Raw genomic sequence first — 16,770 nt, forward strand, 5'->3', positions numbered from 1 at the left:
AACGTCTTTTCCCATTAATCGGATCTAGGCGCTGGCAGATGCATTTAATGCGGGGAAGGGGAACGCATTTTCCTTGATCCAATCCTACACCCTACTTCCTTATGGGCCCCCCTTCCACTCATATCCCCTTGAGGGGGCTGTTTGGGGATTACCTCCACCAAGATGTTGGTCTTCCCATTAAAGTTCTGGAATGCCGAGGACAGGGTAGTTTCTCAGCCGTTCCCCTTAACACCCCGGCCATCGATCATTCGTCCTCGGCAAGAGACCTCCTCGGCACGGGCCCCGGACCCAGATAGAGTTTGGGCCGGATTGTAAACTTCCCGGACCCACAATAGCCCCTCAAAATCCTGCTATCCGTCTCTTCGGACGGATAGGAGGGTTTTGATGACATCAGAGATCCTCCAATACCTGTCGATCCTTGTCACCTATCGGTTCCCGAGGCTTTTCACCTGCCCAAGGCACATTCCTAGAGCCCTTGGAAGGCGAAACGTGGCCTCATTAAATGCGGGCGATTTTGTGCTTCCCACGTTCAACGGTGTGATGGAAATCGAACGGTGGTGATCTCCTAGCCTCTTTGGGCGGGAAAAGGTGTGCAGTTACCCTACAAAGTATAAAAGATTTTTTGGAGATGGATTCGTCTCTTCAGTTCTGCACTTAAGAGTTTTAGTGCGTGTATCCTGGGTTCATCTGAACTTCCACCCAAATTCAAGTCTATCTAAAGCACATAAAGCCTATCCGAAGCGTAATTCTTCTCTTATGTAAGTTCCCTACCTCCATTAACTCGTGCTTTTTCTTTTCTGAGTTTATTTCTCTTTGGCTCCCTTTCTTTCCCGTCGCGGGTCAGGTTTATTTTAGTAAATCACAACGATGACTAAATTGAGATTGAGGAAGTTAGTTGATACTGAAAAGGCGATGAATAAGTTCATCGTTGATTATAGGATTCCCCCCAACGTAAGTCTGGAGCACTGTAAGATGGGGGAATGACACTATAAGAGGGGAACGGGCGCGGTGGTAATTCCCGTCCTCGCCTTTGTTGAGGGAGGTATGAGAATCCCTATGGGGCCAGTGACGAGGGGTTATCTCAGACATTTCCGTTTAACCCCCACCTAATGTGCCGGTAACGTTTTTAGGATTCTGGGGTGCGTGGACGCTTTAAATGAGAAGATGGGGTTAAGACTGACCCATCATGACGTGAACTGGTGCTATGACCTCCAAAAATTGAAAGGGAAAACCTACTACATGAGGTCGAGGGACGAAAGGGTTCAGTTGATCCAGTGCCTCCCTGACTCCAACAAGGGACTGAACAAGGATTACCTTATCGTCTCTAGGGAATGGCACGATGGCGATCCATGCCCCGTAGTAGAAGGAGAACCAGGTGGGGTACTGGGAATGGAAGGGGGGTAACCCTTTACGCCATTCTAATCTAATGTTGTTCGATAGCTAACCATGCATATGTGTTTGTTGTTTTCTTTTTTTTGTAGATGAACACGCCTACACACAGCATTTTCACTTAGTCAATCGGGCGGACTTGGAGACCGTTTTACAAGCGGCGGTTTTTGTGAATGACAGAGATGGCCAAGTTCGAGCAGCTCACAAAATACTAGGGTACCCTCCTGTTCAGAAATCATTTGGGGACGCAAGGCACGTGATCAGTGTCCGCCGTCCTTGGCTTCCAAAAATTACCGTAGTTGAGACGAGATTTTTAATCTCTCAGGAGCTAGCTGTCCCCGAGAACATCCCATAGGTGGGCCCCTCCTCGTCTCATCCAGTAGCAGAGGACGAAGATGAGCCAGATCAGCCCGAGGAAGGTTTTGGGGTATTTGACCTAGTCTATCAATCCGAGGACCCTCCTGGTGACGTAGGTGACCTAGCCTTGTCCGAGGCGGAATTGTCGTCAATAGGCACCTCTTCCCAAGCCGAGATGGGAGTCAAGAGAATACCCTTGACCCCTCTTCTCCAACTCCTCGAGGGCCAACCAGAGAAGGATACACAGAAAACACCACAACCCGATGCTCCTCCTCCACCACCTCGGCCCCTTACTATCCAAACCAGGTCATCCTCCACCAAGTCCCAGCCATAATCCACCCGCCCCGAACTTCCCACTTCCTCCCAACCAGCTCGGCCTCCTCGACCTGAAGGCGCTGATTCCAAGAGAAAGAGGAGCCCCAAGGGCAAGGGCGTTGTGGACGAGGGAAAATCCCAACCTCCTAAGGAGAAGGATGAGACTCCGCGCACAAAACAACTGAAGATCGGACACCAAGGCAAGGGCAAAGAAACTGAAGTTCAAACTTCTCAAGGCAAGGGAAAGGGGATTGAATCCCAGTCCCTACCGAGTGCCTGGCTTCCTGCCCCAATACTTCACGGGGGTCCACTACTGGAGACAGCCTCTCTGAGGGACCTTGGAGACAGCGATGGTGACTACGTGGCAGATGCATTAGGGAGAACCATGTTACTCCCTAATGACATGGATGAGCTGAGGAGAATGAGGATGCAGGAGGTTTTTCTCAGTACTAAGAGGTACTTGGGCATGGTAAGATTTCTTGAAACCTAACACTTTATTAACTCTTACCACTGGTTTGTCACTGACTGCACGCTTATCTTTCTTGACAGGCTTTCCAGGCAACCTATAGGATGGAGGAAGAAGTGCATGACAGAAGTAAGGCGGCCGAGAACGAACGCAAGAAGCGCATAACGTCCTCGAAAACTCTCGAAGCTTCTGAGGATGAACTTGCCAAAGTCAAGGCTGACTTAACAATAACTACCCGCGAGAGGGATAACGTCTCGGCGGGCCTAGCTAGCGCCCAAAAACAGGCCAAGGACCAAATAAAGCGTGCACTTGAAGCCGAGGACCAGTTGCAAATAGCCAAAAACCTGATCGAGGATTTAAATAAGCAACTGGCCGCGGTTGTGCATGAAAAAGGAGTGGCAGAATATGCCCGTGATGAAGTCGTAAGGGCAAAGCAGGAGGCCGAGTTTGCCAGGAATGATGCAGAGGCTGCCAAGAATACGGCCGAGGATGACGGTTACAACATGGGAGTAGCCGAAACCCAGGCCACCCTTAAGGCGCAGATTCCTGGAGTGTGCAGGTTTTATTGCTCCCAGGTTTGGGAAGAAGCATTGAAGCAAGCTAGGGTGGATGCTTCATCTGATTTGTGGAAGGCGGAGAACATATTCTACCCGGCGGCCATCCGCGAAGCCACTTCTACCAACTCCGCGGCTACGGATGATCAACTCGAGGAAGAGGTCACCCCGTTGGAAGACTTACAGGCCAGCAGTTCCTCTAGCAAGGCGCCCAAAGAGGGAGGATTTCAGGATGTGATAGTGATATCCCAGCATACGGACCCTGAGGCACCTAAAGAGGTTACTGAATCCGTGGTCGGCATTCAGGTGTCTAGTACAGAAGAGCCAACCACACTTGCCCAGCCGCCGTAGGCCATTCCCCTTGTTGTGGTCCTTCAGAGTACCAGTGCTGACCCTGTTCAGCCTTCCCCAGCAGGGACCATCCTTCCGGGCATCGAAGCTGATCCCGTTCCTTCCTCTCAGGACGTGACTGACGAAAAAGCAGAAAAGTAGAGGTCCTGGCTAGGCTTTTGTATTCGTTTCTATTTTAACGATTGGCTTGTTTCTTTTTATTTCAAAAACTTCCTAATTTATTGATGATTTGCCAGCATTTGAACATGTATATATGAAATCTTGTTTTTCCTTTTTCCTTTTGGTTACATCGTTATCTGCCCTTGTTGATATGCAATATTGTTTATGAATTCTGCGCTGATTCATATTAATATGTACGAATATCTATGCATGCAATACATTCATCATCATGTTCCCCAAACCCTAGTTTACTTGCACCCGCAGAGGCTTTAGACTCATGTCTAACCCTCGTTTAACGAAGGTATAGGCACCATTTTCGACGTCACGCATAGTAGCTAGGTCTTGCTTAATGCCCAATTTTTCTCATCCAATTAGTAGTTGGTTTCCCCATAGGCTTGAGTCCGAGGACCATGCAATGCCTTGGTTCTGTCCAAAACCTAGTTTTCCTCATCCAGGTAGTTGGTTTCCCCATAGGCTTGAGTCCGAGGACCAAGCAATGCCTTGGTTTTGTCCAAAACCTAGTTTTCCTCATCCAAGTAGTTGGTTTCCCCCTTGATAGGGCTTGAGTCCGAGGACCATGCAATGCCTTGGTTCTGTCCAAAACCTAGTTTTCCTCATCCAGGTAGTTGGTTTCCCCATGGGCTTGAGTCCGAGGACCATGCAATGCCTTGGTTCTGTCCAAAACCTAGTTTTCCTCATCCAGGTAGTTGGTTTCCCCATGGGCTTGAGTCCGAGGACCATGCAATGCCTTGGTTCTGTCCAAAACCTAGTTTTCCTCATCCAAGTAGTTGGTTTCCCCATGGCTTGAGTCCGAGGACCATGCAATGCCTTGGTTCTGTCCAAAACCTAGTTTTCCTCATCCAGGTAGTTGGTTTCCCCATAGGCTTGAGTCCGAGGACCATGCAATGCCTTGGTTCTGTCCAAAACCTAGTTTTCCTCATCCAGGTAGTTGGTTTCCCCATAGGCTTGAGTCCGACGACCATGCAATACCTTGATTCTGTCCAAAACCTAGTTTTCCTCATCTAGGTAGTTGGTTTCCCCATAGGCTTGAGTCCGAGGACCATGCAATGCCTTGGTTCTGTCCAAAACCTAGTTCCTCATCCAAGTAGTTGATTTCCCCATAGGCTTGAGTCCGAGGACCATGCAATGCCTTGGTTCTGTCCAAAACCTAGTTTTCCTCATCCAGGTAGTTGGTTTCCCCATAGGCTTGAGTCCGAGGACCATGCAATGCCTTAATTCTGTCCAAAACCTAGTTTTCCTCATCTAGGTAGTTGGTTTCCCCATAGGCTTGAGTCCGAGGACCATGCAATGCCTTGGTTCTGTCCAAAACCTAGTTTTCCTCATCCAAGTAGTTGGTTTCCCCATAGGCTTAAGTTCGAGAACCATGCAATGCCTTGGTTCTGTCCAAAACCTAGTTTTCCTCTAGTTTTTGGCGTGGGACCTTGGGTTTAGGGGAGTCAGCTCCTCAACCAAGCCCCTAGAGTTATCTAAGCGATTGACGCTAGCAAACGTAGCCCCTAGTCAAGAATCATAGCCCCTAGCGGATCTTTACACTAAAACTCTATAACCAGTTGTTAAAAATGGCAAAGGAACTCTCTCAACCTACCGTCTATGCCAACACACAAGCCTCCCCACAGATGGCGCTAATTGTAAGGACACGATTCGTAACGAACCGTAACAGTGTTGGGTTCGCACGTGAAAAGGCCCAAACAATATCATTTGTTGAGCGTGGGTATGAAAGGATAGGCCTTGGTTACCAGGTGGTGGGTTTTTCGTGGTGTTCATGCGTGGTTAAGTTTTTTTCACCCCTAGAATCTTTCTCCTAGAGGTGGGCTGGGAGGCTCTGGTTTTTGGCCATTTTTCCCAGCCCCTTGCTTGGTGCACCTACCTTTTTATTATATAGTCTGTCTTGGTTGATCCTGGCCCTCCACTTGTTGGTCAGGCAGGTGCTTATTTCTGTATCCATCCCATCAACTGTCCCCTCTTACTTTCTATTAGTTGTGAAGATTGAAGTTTACACCGCCCAAACGTCTTTTCCCATTAATCGGATCTAGGCGCTAGCAGATGCATTTAATGCGGGGAGGGGGAACGCATTTTCCTTGATCCAATCCTACACCCTGCTTCCTTATGGGCTCCCCTTCCACTCACATCCCCTTGAGGGGGCTGTTTGGGGATTGCCTCCACCAAGATGTTGGTCTTCCCATTGAAGTTCTAGAATGCCGAGGACAGGGTAGTTTCTCAGCCGTTCCCCTTAACACCCCGGCCATCGATCATTCGTTCTCGGCAAGAGACCTCCTCGGCACGGGCCCCGGACCCAGATAGAGTTTGGGCCGGATTGTAAACTTCCCGAACCCACAGTAATAATTTCCACACAAAAAAAAAAAAAAAAGTTTCTCTTCAAACTAGTTTGGAGAGAAACTTTTCAAACTTCTCATATATCTCTTTTTTTGTGTGAATTTTAAAAATTTAACCGTTGAATTTCATGTTCCTTATATTCTTAACATGCATATCAAATTTTATTCAAATTGGATATTATTTACTATTCGATCAATAAACTTATTTTTTATATACAATTTTAGATCATAAAAATTTGAAATTTCAATTGATTTTTGATCTTCTTTAAATTTTATATGCATGAAGAATATAATAAGAACATACAAACTAATTGTTAAATTTTCAAAATTTACACTTAATATAAAAATAGAATGTCTCTTTAGACTAATTTGAGAGAAACTTTGTTAAAAAAAATATCTCATTTGTCACAAAAACCAGAGGGACCCGCGCCCGACCTGTGACTACATTTCGCAAACGAGCCACCCTCGTCCCTACACGTGTCAACTCGTAATGATTAGAGCCCGCATCCGAGTCGGACACGTGGCAAGAAACTAAAGGGGATACGCCAGTACCCTTCCCCCGCTCGTGTTTATAAAGTAACAACCTTCCAGAAACTTCCGACCAAGTACCGGCTACCAGTGGACCAAAAATCTACCGGCCAGAAATTGGCCACGTGTCCATTACAACCACGTGAGCGTCTTACGTGGCACACCCCATTACCCTGAGAATGATACGCCCCTTTCTTTATTTTTTTCTTACACGCACAAAGCAAAATTTCATTTCTCATTCAACAGCTCAATTTGAAAATGACCAAAACTCTCACAAACACAGACAAACACTAATAAGTGTTAATTTTTTTGTGTGTACTTCATAATATTAATATCTTTCTCTCTCTCCCTCTCTCTCTCTTTTCCTTTCCTTTCATTTCGTTACCTTTCTTTTCTTTTCTTTTCCTTTCCACTGTTTGGTTTGGAAATGAATGGAGAGGGAATCGGAGGAGGAGAAGAAGAGGCGGAGAGAATGGAAGTGATTAGGGAGAAATTGGTGTACATGTGGGGGTATTTGCCCGGAGCTTCGCCGCAGAGGTCGCCGTTGATATCGCCGGTGGCTGTTAGGGTTCCGGCCGAGACCCTTGGGGGGGACTCCTGGAAAGATGTTTGCGGTGGCGGTTGTGGTTTTGCCATGGCCATTTCTGGTGCTTTTCTTACCTCTCTAACTAATTTTTGTTTTTTGTTTTAAGCTCAATTTGATTTTTTTTTTTTTGTATTTTTTTTTTAAAGTTTCTGGTTTATTTGGGAATGTCGTTGATTGCGTATGGTGGTTGACGTCGTTGATTGCGGCATTTGACCCTGTTTGGTTGCCGAGAAAATGTGACTAAAGGATTGGGGAAAAAATGTTATTTATTTCAATTCGTTAAAAGTGGGGCCGACAATTTTATTTTATTTTTAGTTTCTACTGTTGGTCTTTTGTTTTTTTATTTTTATTTTTTCTCTTGCAACTTATTCTTTCATTTATAGTTCCCAAATTAATACTACTTTTCTCTTGTACTAAATTCTAGTTGGTGGCTTTTTTTTTTCTTCTTTTGGGCACTCTGAAGCTTCAATGTCTGGGACTTTCATTAATAGCTTAATTGACTTTTAAAGTTCAAATTCAGAGTAAACCTGTTGTTTTGCATTCATAGTGATTGAGTCTTTCTCTGGTTGCTTGCAGAATTTTGAGTTTAGCTAGCTGAAAAGTTAAAACTTGTGTTTATAAGTGTAAATTTTGTTACATATAGCTGCACTTATAGTGATATTTTTATATTTTTATAATTTATAATTTATAAATCAGATTCCGGAAAGCTCATTACATGGGGTTCAACAGATGATCTTGGGCAAAGCTATGTGACATCTGGGAAGCATGGGGTATGCAGCAAAATTTAATCTTTAGTTCATAGAGTACTAATTTTTTCTTAAACAAATAAGTAATAGCTGAATAATGGCTTAGCCTTATTACACTGGAAGCATAAAAGAGATACTCGAGGGCAGAAAAGAAAAGAAAAGAAAACTAGGATCTATATTTGTTAAGATTTCTGAAAAAAATGAGGAAGAGGCAAAACCCGTTATTGCTCTTATTCAATCGAAGAGTGGCATCAAAAACTGAAATACATGTTTAAGCAATGAGACTTAAGTTCCATGAAAGGTCTTGGCATTTTTGTCCCACCAAATGCATCACTTGACAACTACTATCTTTTTATTTATTTATTTGTACTAACATAAATTTTTCTACTTGTTTAGGAAATTCCAGAGCCATTCCCTCTCCCAATGGAAGTTTCGGTAGTGAGAGGTGCGGCGGGTTGGGCACATTGTGTTGCAGTTACAGGTAATTTTGATTTCATTGTTGTAGTGCTTCAGTTAAGAGGGGGAAAAGAAAAGGAAGACTCTTTTTAGGTAATGAATGAAGGGTTTAGAAACATCTAAGCAATTGGTAACTGATTTTTTTGATAAGTAAATTCTTAAAAATATGTCATGGGGGTGCAAACCAAGTTCAGAAAAAGAATACAAGAATGACCCAGCCTATACAAGCTGTTGGTAACTTATTGAAATATAGAAGCCAGTCAATTCACCCATGTCTAATAGTGCTCTGTGTAATTTACTCCGCCTGGAGGCATTTAGTGAGTAAGTTTTCTTGTTTATATACAGAGAGCGGAGAAGTATACACATGGGGATGGAAGGAGTGTGTTCCCTCCGGGAAGGTCTTTGGCGACCCATCGTTGGGTGGGAGCTCTGAAAAGGATGTATTTGAAAGGCAGAGTTCATTTTTGACAGAGCAAGGTACTTTCAGCAATTAGGCATCTTTACTATGAATTATGAAAGTGGAGAGAGGTTTGTATTCCTTACTGCTGACTATTTGAGTTGGTTCTCTGACAGTGAGCCCTCGCTCTCAAGGCTCTCGATCAAGTGGCGGAACTGTATCTGGCACTGATGCTAAAGGAGGTGGAGAAGAAAGTACAAAACGAAGAAGAATATCATCAGCAAAGCAAGTAGCCGAAAGTTCATCTTCTGGTGATGAAACTCTCTCAGCTTTGCCATGCCTTGTAACACTAAACCCTGGAGTAAGAATAGCTACTGTTGCTGCTGGGGGGCGTCATACTTTAGCATTGTCAGGTGATTTAACTATGTTCTAAATTATTGTTAAGACACAGTTTTATGCGTAGTTGTCTTTGTATTCTGGTCATGATACTAATTTTCCCAACTTTCAGATATTGGACAGGTGTGGGGTTGGGGTTATGGAGGTGAAGGGCAGCTTGGTTTGGGCTCCCGGATACGTATGGTTTCCTCTCCTCATCCTGTACCTTGCATAGAGTCTCCTTATGTAAAAGATAGATCCACAGCACTCTCTAGAGGAAGCATGGGTTCTGAGGGACAGGGTTTTAGAGCTCCTGGAAGTTATGTAAAGGGGATTGCTTGTGGAGGGCGACACAGTGCTGTAATTACAGGTATTATTACGAACTAGTTCCACCTTTAGGTATGAGGTCATGAGCATTCATGCTGGATCCTCTCTGATATTGTTACTTTGAAACTTTTATCTCATCTAATTACCTGGTCATATATGCATATTCTCCGGCTCTTGTGTCTGTTAGAAATTTATGATTCTACTGATACATGAATTTTGAAAGGGAGTTGGTCCAGTTGGGTTCAAATTTACAGAAATAGGCTGGAATTTACATTTTAGATTAGTACTTTGGTAATTAAGTTTCATATATAGTATGTTTGATATTTACGTAGTACTACCAAGATGAACTGGTTGTTGGATGTTTCTATTTGGCCATCTATATGTGGTCAATATGACCTATACTAACGTTTTCCATTTACCCCTTTTTGCATTACAGATGCTGGAGCCCTGCTTACTTTTGGTTGGGGAATGTATGGACAGGTGAGTTCTTCTGGACAAGGAATCTTTTGTGTTGGATGCTTAGTGTCTCATGCTTTCTCTTCGTGAAATTTGGCAGTATTTATTTTATAAAAGTATTAATTTAGCAGTATTATTATTGTTGTAATATTATTAATTAAATAGAAATGCTAATTTTTATGGTTCAATGATCAACAAATATATGTAAGCTAGTTATGTAGTTCACTGGATCTGATCTGACTGCTCATCTGAATTTGGATGTTGATCACTGTAAGGTTTAAAATGATATCTGCAAAAGCTTCATTACTCAGAAACTTTTTTTTTTCTTCCTTCTCTCTCTCTTTCTCTCTCATTAAATGAGTGTAGCTAAAATGAGAATGTGTTAAAGATGGATAAGTGGAAATACAAGAAAAGATAAGATTCAAAATGAGGAAATTCTCCTGAAGGTAGGGGTAGTCCCTAATGATGAGAAGACGAGGGAGAGTTTATTGAGATGGTTTGGTCTTGTGTAGATGCGCATAAATAATGCACTAGTTAAGAAGAGTGAGTTAATCAAATTAAAACAATGAACAAAAGGTAGAGGAAGACCTAAAATAACATTAGTAGAAGTAGTAAAAATGACATGTTAATTAAGGAGGTGACAGAGAGTATAGCTTTGGATTGAATGGTGAAAAATAATACATGTAGTCGACCTTGTTTAGGCTATGGAGGATTCATAGCTGCCCTCAAAGTTATGGGACTAAAGATTGTTGTTGTTAATGAAGCAATCTTATTATGATGTAGGATAAATTTGATTGAATATGCTATATAATACTAGCTATATGTTATATTGTTGTTGAAGGGATTTAGTGTTCGTTTGGGATGAGCTGAAATTTTCAGCTTATTTGCAATTTTAGCTTATTTTTGCTACTATTCATGGGTCTCATTGTACTTTTTGATACTATTTATGGGTCCCATTGTACTATTCAACTTATTTTTCAACTTTTTTTCTACACTTTCAACAAAAAGTTTTTAGTTTCAGCTAAATAAACTATTCCCAAACGGACCCTCAATGTATCACTTATTAAAACCCTGATAAATACATAACTAAAGCAATTCATATAGGCCAAGTACTATGATCTAGCACAAGTTCTGTTAACCCAAACTCCTTGGGGTGAGGGATTATTTAGTTTATATCATGAGTTGTAACGGTCTCTTAATTTGTTATCGCAATTAATATTATCATCTTTAAAATTTCTGAATCATTACTTGCCTATTTACCTAACATGTGACTCAAAATATGGTTGGTCTTGAATCCATAACCTGACCCTCCACCTTTCTCTTACAAGGGTAAGAGGAGTCATTTGACCTAGAGCGCATTATTTCATCGAAGCATTCTATTAGCATTATTTCAGTCATAGAAGGATGTCTCTTGCTTAATACTAAGTTGTTCTTTATTGAGAACCTTATTACCCAATCTTTTGAGTTTGTACAAAGAACAATGCACTGGATTGAATCATGTCTGCTGCTTTGCTCGATATGGGGGAATTATTAATTACGTGTTTCTGCAAAATTGATTTCTTGATTGTGAAAAGCATTGGGTTTTGGCTTCAAAATTATACAACCAAACTGCCCAAATCATATACTCTTCTACTTCAGCTGGAATTTTTGACATTTAATCCTTATATCAATCCCTGGCATTGCTTAGAGTCCCAACTTTTAACTATTCTCAGGATTAACATGTAGGTAAAGTAGAAAATGATGGAGAAAAGCACTGTAGATGTTCAAGATGAGGTTCACTCAAAAAGGGATAACCTATTCTATTCCTTTCCAACATTATTCTCTCTTTTAACTCTCTTGTTTTGGCTAACCATGATAAAGTAGTAAACTGTTTGCTTTTCTCATGTCTTTGTCAAGTGTGGGCAAGGAAGTACAGATGACGAGTTAAGCCCAACTTGTGTTTCTTCCTTACTTGGTATCCGGATAGAGGGTGTTGCTGCAGGACTGTGGCACACGGTCTGTATATCTGCTGATGGTGATGTGTATGCATTTGGTGGAAATCAGTTTGGGCAGTTGGGAACTGGTGCCGATCAAGCTGAGGTATACTCACTTATTCTTCAGTTTATGAGTTCTCTCTTGTCCTTATTACAATAGAGAGACAATGATATTCTCATCATATCACATGGTATTGCTAGTGGTACATGATATGTTTGTCTAGATTCCTATCTTAGAATTCTATGCAACAACCTATGTTAATCGTACCATGGTTTGCAATGGTGTAGAATCCTAGCTTGACAATCTGGTGAATGAACTATCCTGATCATACTAGTTCTTGTTCATATCTTTATCTTATAATGTTGGAATTTGGATGGCTTTGATTAATTAAATCAGGAGCACAGGATCTCTACCTAACTTTCATTGTTGAGAAATTATATCCCTTGGGGGATTTTTTGCAATTAACTTCAGTATTTCCTGGACTTAAAACCAGACTATTCCAAGGCTATTGGAAGCTCCAAGCTTGGAAAATCTGCATGCAAAAATTGTATCTTGTGGGGCTCGTCACAGCGCCTTAATTACAGGTATGCCACAATGGATTTGTGTAGGCCTCCATAATTTCTTTTTGCTAAGTGCTACCTGGAAACTGCTCTTAGATCCATGAACATGTCATGTTTATGCAAATTTGAACGCTGCAAGACTTTGGCTTTATGCATCGCACACCTCCACCAATCCACACCAAAAGGCAAACAGAAACGGAAAAAGAAAAGGAAGAATCTTGGGTGTATTTTATTGTTCCCTTATATCAGTACTGAATCCAGGAGTGGGAGTTAAATGAAAATACCACAAAATTTTCTGTAATACTTTTAATATGTTTGCTCATATATAGTAATTTCTACATTATTTGGTTACATGTCAAAAATTGCATTCAATATATTCAGCCTCTAAGCATAAATATTTCCTTTTAGAAAAATCCAGCTAATTAGGAAATTTCTTAATATTGGGATAACGGAGTGGAGAAAACACGAAATAAGCTAGAACTCACTACTCCATAGACTGAGATTTTACTTTTGTGATTGCAAATAGTGGTACGGTGTCAATTAAGGACTTTGAAAGATCCATTTGTGAAAGGCTTAGAGGGGTGAATTGGTAGTCATATTCCATGTTTTACTTTGTTGGTGAGTCATGTGCAACAAAGCTAATTGCTACCCGGTTGCAACTAGATGTCATTTATGTGAGAATTTTAGCTTTAATGATTTGATGCTTACAAGTGTGTAGTTATTGATATACCTGTTGACTTACTTCTTGCCTCTATTTTTTGAAGAGGATGCAAAAGTATTCTGCTGGGGTTGGAACAAATATGGCCAGGTATAAAGCTTGGACTGATCAATCATCAAACCAGGGTTTCCAGGACACCTCCCTGCATTGATAAAATTGCATTGTTTTTTATTTCATATCAAATGAAATGAGTTTTTAAAATGTTTTACAGAACTTAAAAAGGACCAAGTTATGCTAGGGAATGGAATTTAGCATTATTTGGTTTCCACTTCCATACTTTAGAACTAATTGAGAATCTTTGCGTGCATTTAACAGCTTGGGTTGGGCGATGTAATTGACCGCAACATTCCTTCTCAAGTCATTATTGATGGTGGTGTACCTAGAAATGTTGCTTGTGGCTGGTGGCACACCCTTCTTCTTGCTGAATCACCCACTTGAATTCCAAACTTGCTGGAGGCCTTGGCACAATTTTGTAGTTAGCAGTTGTTTAGATTGGTAAATTATTTAGTTATATGTGTATGTACATACAATAGCCTGTAACGTATACATATATGCTTGTGTTCATTCTTTGATGTCTGATGTTCACCATCACTAGCACTATTTTTAACACCGTTGCGAGAATGAAGCATCGGTTTCAAGATGTGCAAAATCGTTAATCCTTAATGTATGGATCTATTATGTAATTGAACTTTATGATATGAAATCAAATGTATTTAAACTTTGTAATTTTTATGTATAGGGGTGCTTTTGGATTTCTTCCATTATATATGGAATGATGGAATATGGAGGATGTTTTGCATTGTATCACCTAAACGCAAATTTGCCTGTCTTCTATTACGATCCAAATTCAATTCCAAGAAGTTCAGTAGATCCATAGGTGTCTCCTTAGGTCCTTCCCTATTCCTTAATGGAGAGTAAAACAGTAAAAAAGCAACATAAAATTTTAGTTATGTTTGGTGGGATGGTGATGTTACATATCTTGGTCTTCAAGACTAGACTAGAAAGAAATGGTTCTCCACTCTACTTTCTTTACGGTTACGAGCTAACGAATTGATGATGATTTGTGAAATATATTATGAGATTTTAAAAAAAATCTCCAAGTGAATAATAGAAATGAAATAAACGGAAAGAAAAGAAAAATAGACAATCACACAAAAGAGAACGTTAAGAATTTATGTGGTAGCTTATGTCCATGGCCACCTAGCACTAGAAAATTATATTAAGGGTTTTTTGTTTTTTTTTTTTTTTGTTGTTGTTTTTTATTTATTATTATTATATAGAGAGTGGTTATTATCTAGATTTAATTTCCTGATATATCTCGAGCTCAATAAAGTTTTTCTAGATAAAATTTGTAGGATAACATTAAAAGTTATAAAAAATTTCACCAACTTATTAATTTCTCATTTAAGGAAAATAATTATTTTGCCCACCAATAACAATTGAAGGAGTAAAGGGCCCAAGAGTATATACTGGGTTGTGGGCTTTGTCTGAGCACGTTTAGTAGTTCAAGGACAAATAAACGATAGTGAAGACATAAGAATCAGAACTCGATGAGCAAGTTATGACTGAGAAGATTGGGGAAGGTGGGCCGAGGAGGAATGCCTCCTCGGCTAAGTAAAGCAGGGGTCAAAAAGTGTGGTCTACCATTCAGAGTAACGTTCTAGGATATTCTATTGATAAGAGAACACCTCATGAAAGCACAGGACAAAGGGAAGCTATAAAATATTTAAGAGAAAGCTGCCATCACTGCATTAAATATTTTGCAGCTAACTTTGTGGCCACATTAATGTGAAAGTGATATCTGAACAGTAATTTTAAGCCTTACAGCTACTCGCAAAGATTTCAGGAAGGTATTGATGGGACAAAGATCAACCAGCGACCTAATCTATAAGTGGAGGGTGGAGATGAAAATGAAGAAGATAGTATAAAATAAAGAGGAACAAGAATGGGATTTGTAACCAAATTCAAAAAAGATATATACAAGAACTAATTTCCTTAGATTGTGCCAATGACGATTTTCTTTGAGTAAAATTAGTTTATCTTTGCTTTCTTATCATCTGGGCCAACTATAATCGTTGTCTGACTCATTAGAGTTTAATTTTCTAACACATTTTCTATAAATTCATTGTATTAGACTCTTTGGGCCTAAATCCTTTAATCTTTTGGGCTTAGGGATCAAATTTTGCCCTTACAACAACAAATAACACCATATTGCCTAAAATTTATTGTGAAAATGTTGTGAATATATAATTTTTTTTTTTCAAAAAAATATATTACTAATTGAGTTATCTAGAAGGTAGAGGCTAACCTACCCATATGTTGACACCGTCTCTTTTCTTTTTTTAGGCAATCATTGTCATTGACACCATCTTAATTACACATTAATCACAATTGATAAGATTTAACAACAATAATAAACTTTCTTTATTTCACTTGATTTTGCTTTTTACCATTATAACCCTTCTACATTCATTTTCAACCATCAATAAATAACTACACATTTTCACCCCCACCCCCCACGTTGTCTCTTATCAAATGGAGGCAACGCATAAGCTTTTCATCTTCACTTTCGCAGCGCTGGTGCTAATACTCACATCCTCAGCCCAACAACAACAACAATGCTCGGACTGTGGCAACACCGCAGTCCCATACCCACTCAGCACGGCTCCCACGTGCGGCGACCAGTCCTACAAAATCCGCTGCGACGCGGGCAGGCTCTTGTTCGATACAGTCAACAACACGTACCCCATCACGTCCGTCAATCCCACCAACCAACGGCTCGTGATCAAGCCAGCGACATTATCGTCCAACGACACGTGCGTGACCTCGGACATTGTCTACGAAGGAATCCAGCTCAGCAGTTCGCTGCCTTTCAATATTACGAGCAGTAACACAATCTTGTACCTTAACTGTACCGAAACCCTGCTTCAGTCTCCGCTGAATTGTACGTCGGCGAGCTTGTGCCACGTGTACGCTAACCAGACTGACAGCGTGGCTCCTTGTAGGGACGCTGGGTTGTGTTGTACGTTTAGGACAGGTGGGTCCAGCACTGAGCATAGGATTCGGGTTAGGGAGGCTGGGTGTAGTGCGTACACGAGTTTTGTCAACTTGGACCCGAACTTGCCAGTGGACCGGTGGCCTGAACCGGGTTTGGAGATTCAGTGGGCTCTCAGTGGATGAGACCCAGCTTGAAGGGTTGTGAAAATAAAGTGAGCATGTTTGCTTATGAGTTGGTCCAAATGATAATGATACGGGAAGATTATATAATAAATAAGATTATTTGTATTAATCATTTTTGTTTATTATATAAATTTATCTAGTGGGAAAAGAGATTCAACATGCCTCTTATATATCTTGTGACCTGATTCTCAAAAAAAAAAAAAAAAAAAAAATCTTGTGACCTTGTCATAAAAGATCTAACATCAATATCAATTTGAAAAATGCTAATAATAAGTCAATAAGATTCTCAATAATGTATGATGTGAAACTCTAAAATATGAGTTTGACTTACTTTTAGTACTTTATTAATTTCCACATTTTATTTAGTTAATGGGTGATGTGACAGTTTCTCGTTAAAACAAAAAGAGATTTCTTTTAAAAATGTATTGGAAGTAAGTCAATCCCCTAAAATATGTGAGAAAGTTACTTTGACTTAATTATTACCTATCCAAAATGATCCAAATAATAATAATAATGATAATA

General features: G+C 40.7%; 1 protein-coding gene across 2 annotated transcripts; it reads left to right on the forward strand.

Moving 5' to 3' along the window:
• The first annotated feature begins 6,675 nt into the window (after window positions 1-6,675).
• LOC115955448 (ultraviolet-B receptor UVR8-like) lies at window positions 6,676-13,800 on the forward strand. 2 transcript variants are annotated; one of them, XM_031073569.1, is made up of 11 exons: window positions 6,677-7,120; window positions 7,756-7,829; window positions 8,202-8,286; window positions 8,607-8,738; window positions 8,835-9,071; window positions 9,167-9,403; window positions 9,797-9,840; window positions 11,713-11,895; window positions 12,284-12,374; window positions 13,115-13,158; window positions 13,384-13,800. In XM_031073569.1, exons 1-11 carry the CDS (start codon window positions 6,901-6,903, stop codon window positions 13,504-13,506), a joined length of 1,470 nt encoding a protein of 489 aa, XP_030929429.1. In that variant the 5' UTR covers window positions 6,677-6,900; the 3' UTR covers window positions 13,507-13,800. The 2 variants fall into 2 exon arrangements, with proteins under 2 accessions (XP_030929430.1, XP_030929429.1); XM_031073570.1 differs by lacking the exons at window positions 12,284-12,374; window positions 13,115-13,158; window positions 13,384-13,800 and adding an exon at window positions 12,187-12,277 and having other exon boundaries at window positions 6,676-7,120.
• The last annotated feature ends 2,970 nt before the right edge of the window (window positions 13,801-16,770 follow it).

Source organism: Quercus lobata, chromosome 8 (genome assembly GCF_001633185.2).
Source record: "Quercus lobata isolate SW786 chromosome 8, ValleyOak3.0 Primary Assembly, whole genome shotgun sequence".
NCBI lineage: Eukaryota > Viridiplantae > Streptophyta > Magnoliopsida > Fagales > Fagaceae > Quercus > Quercus lobata.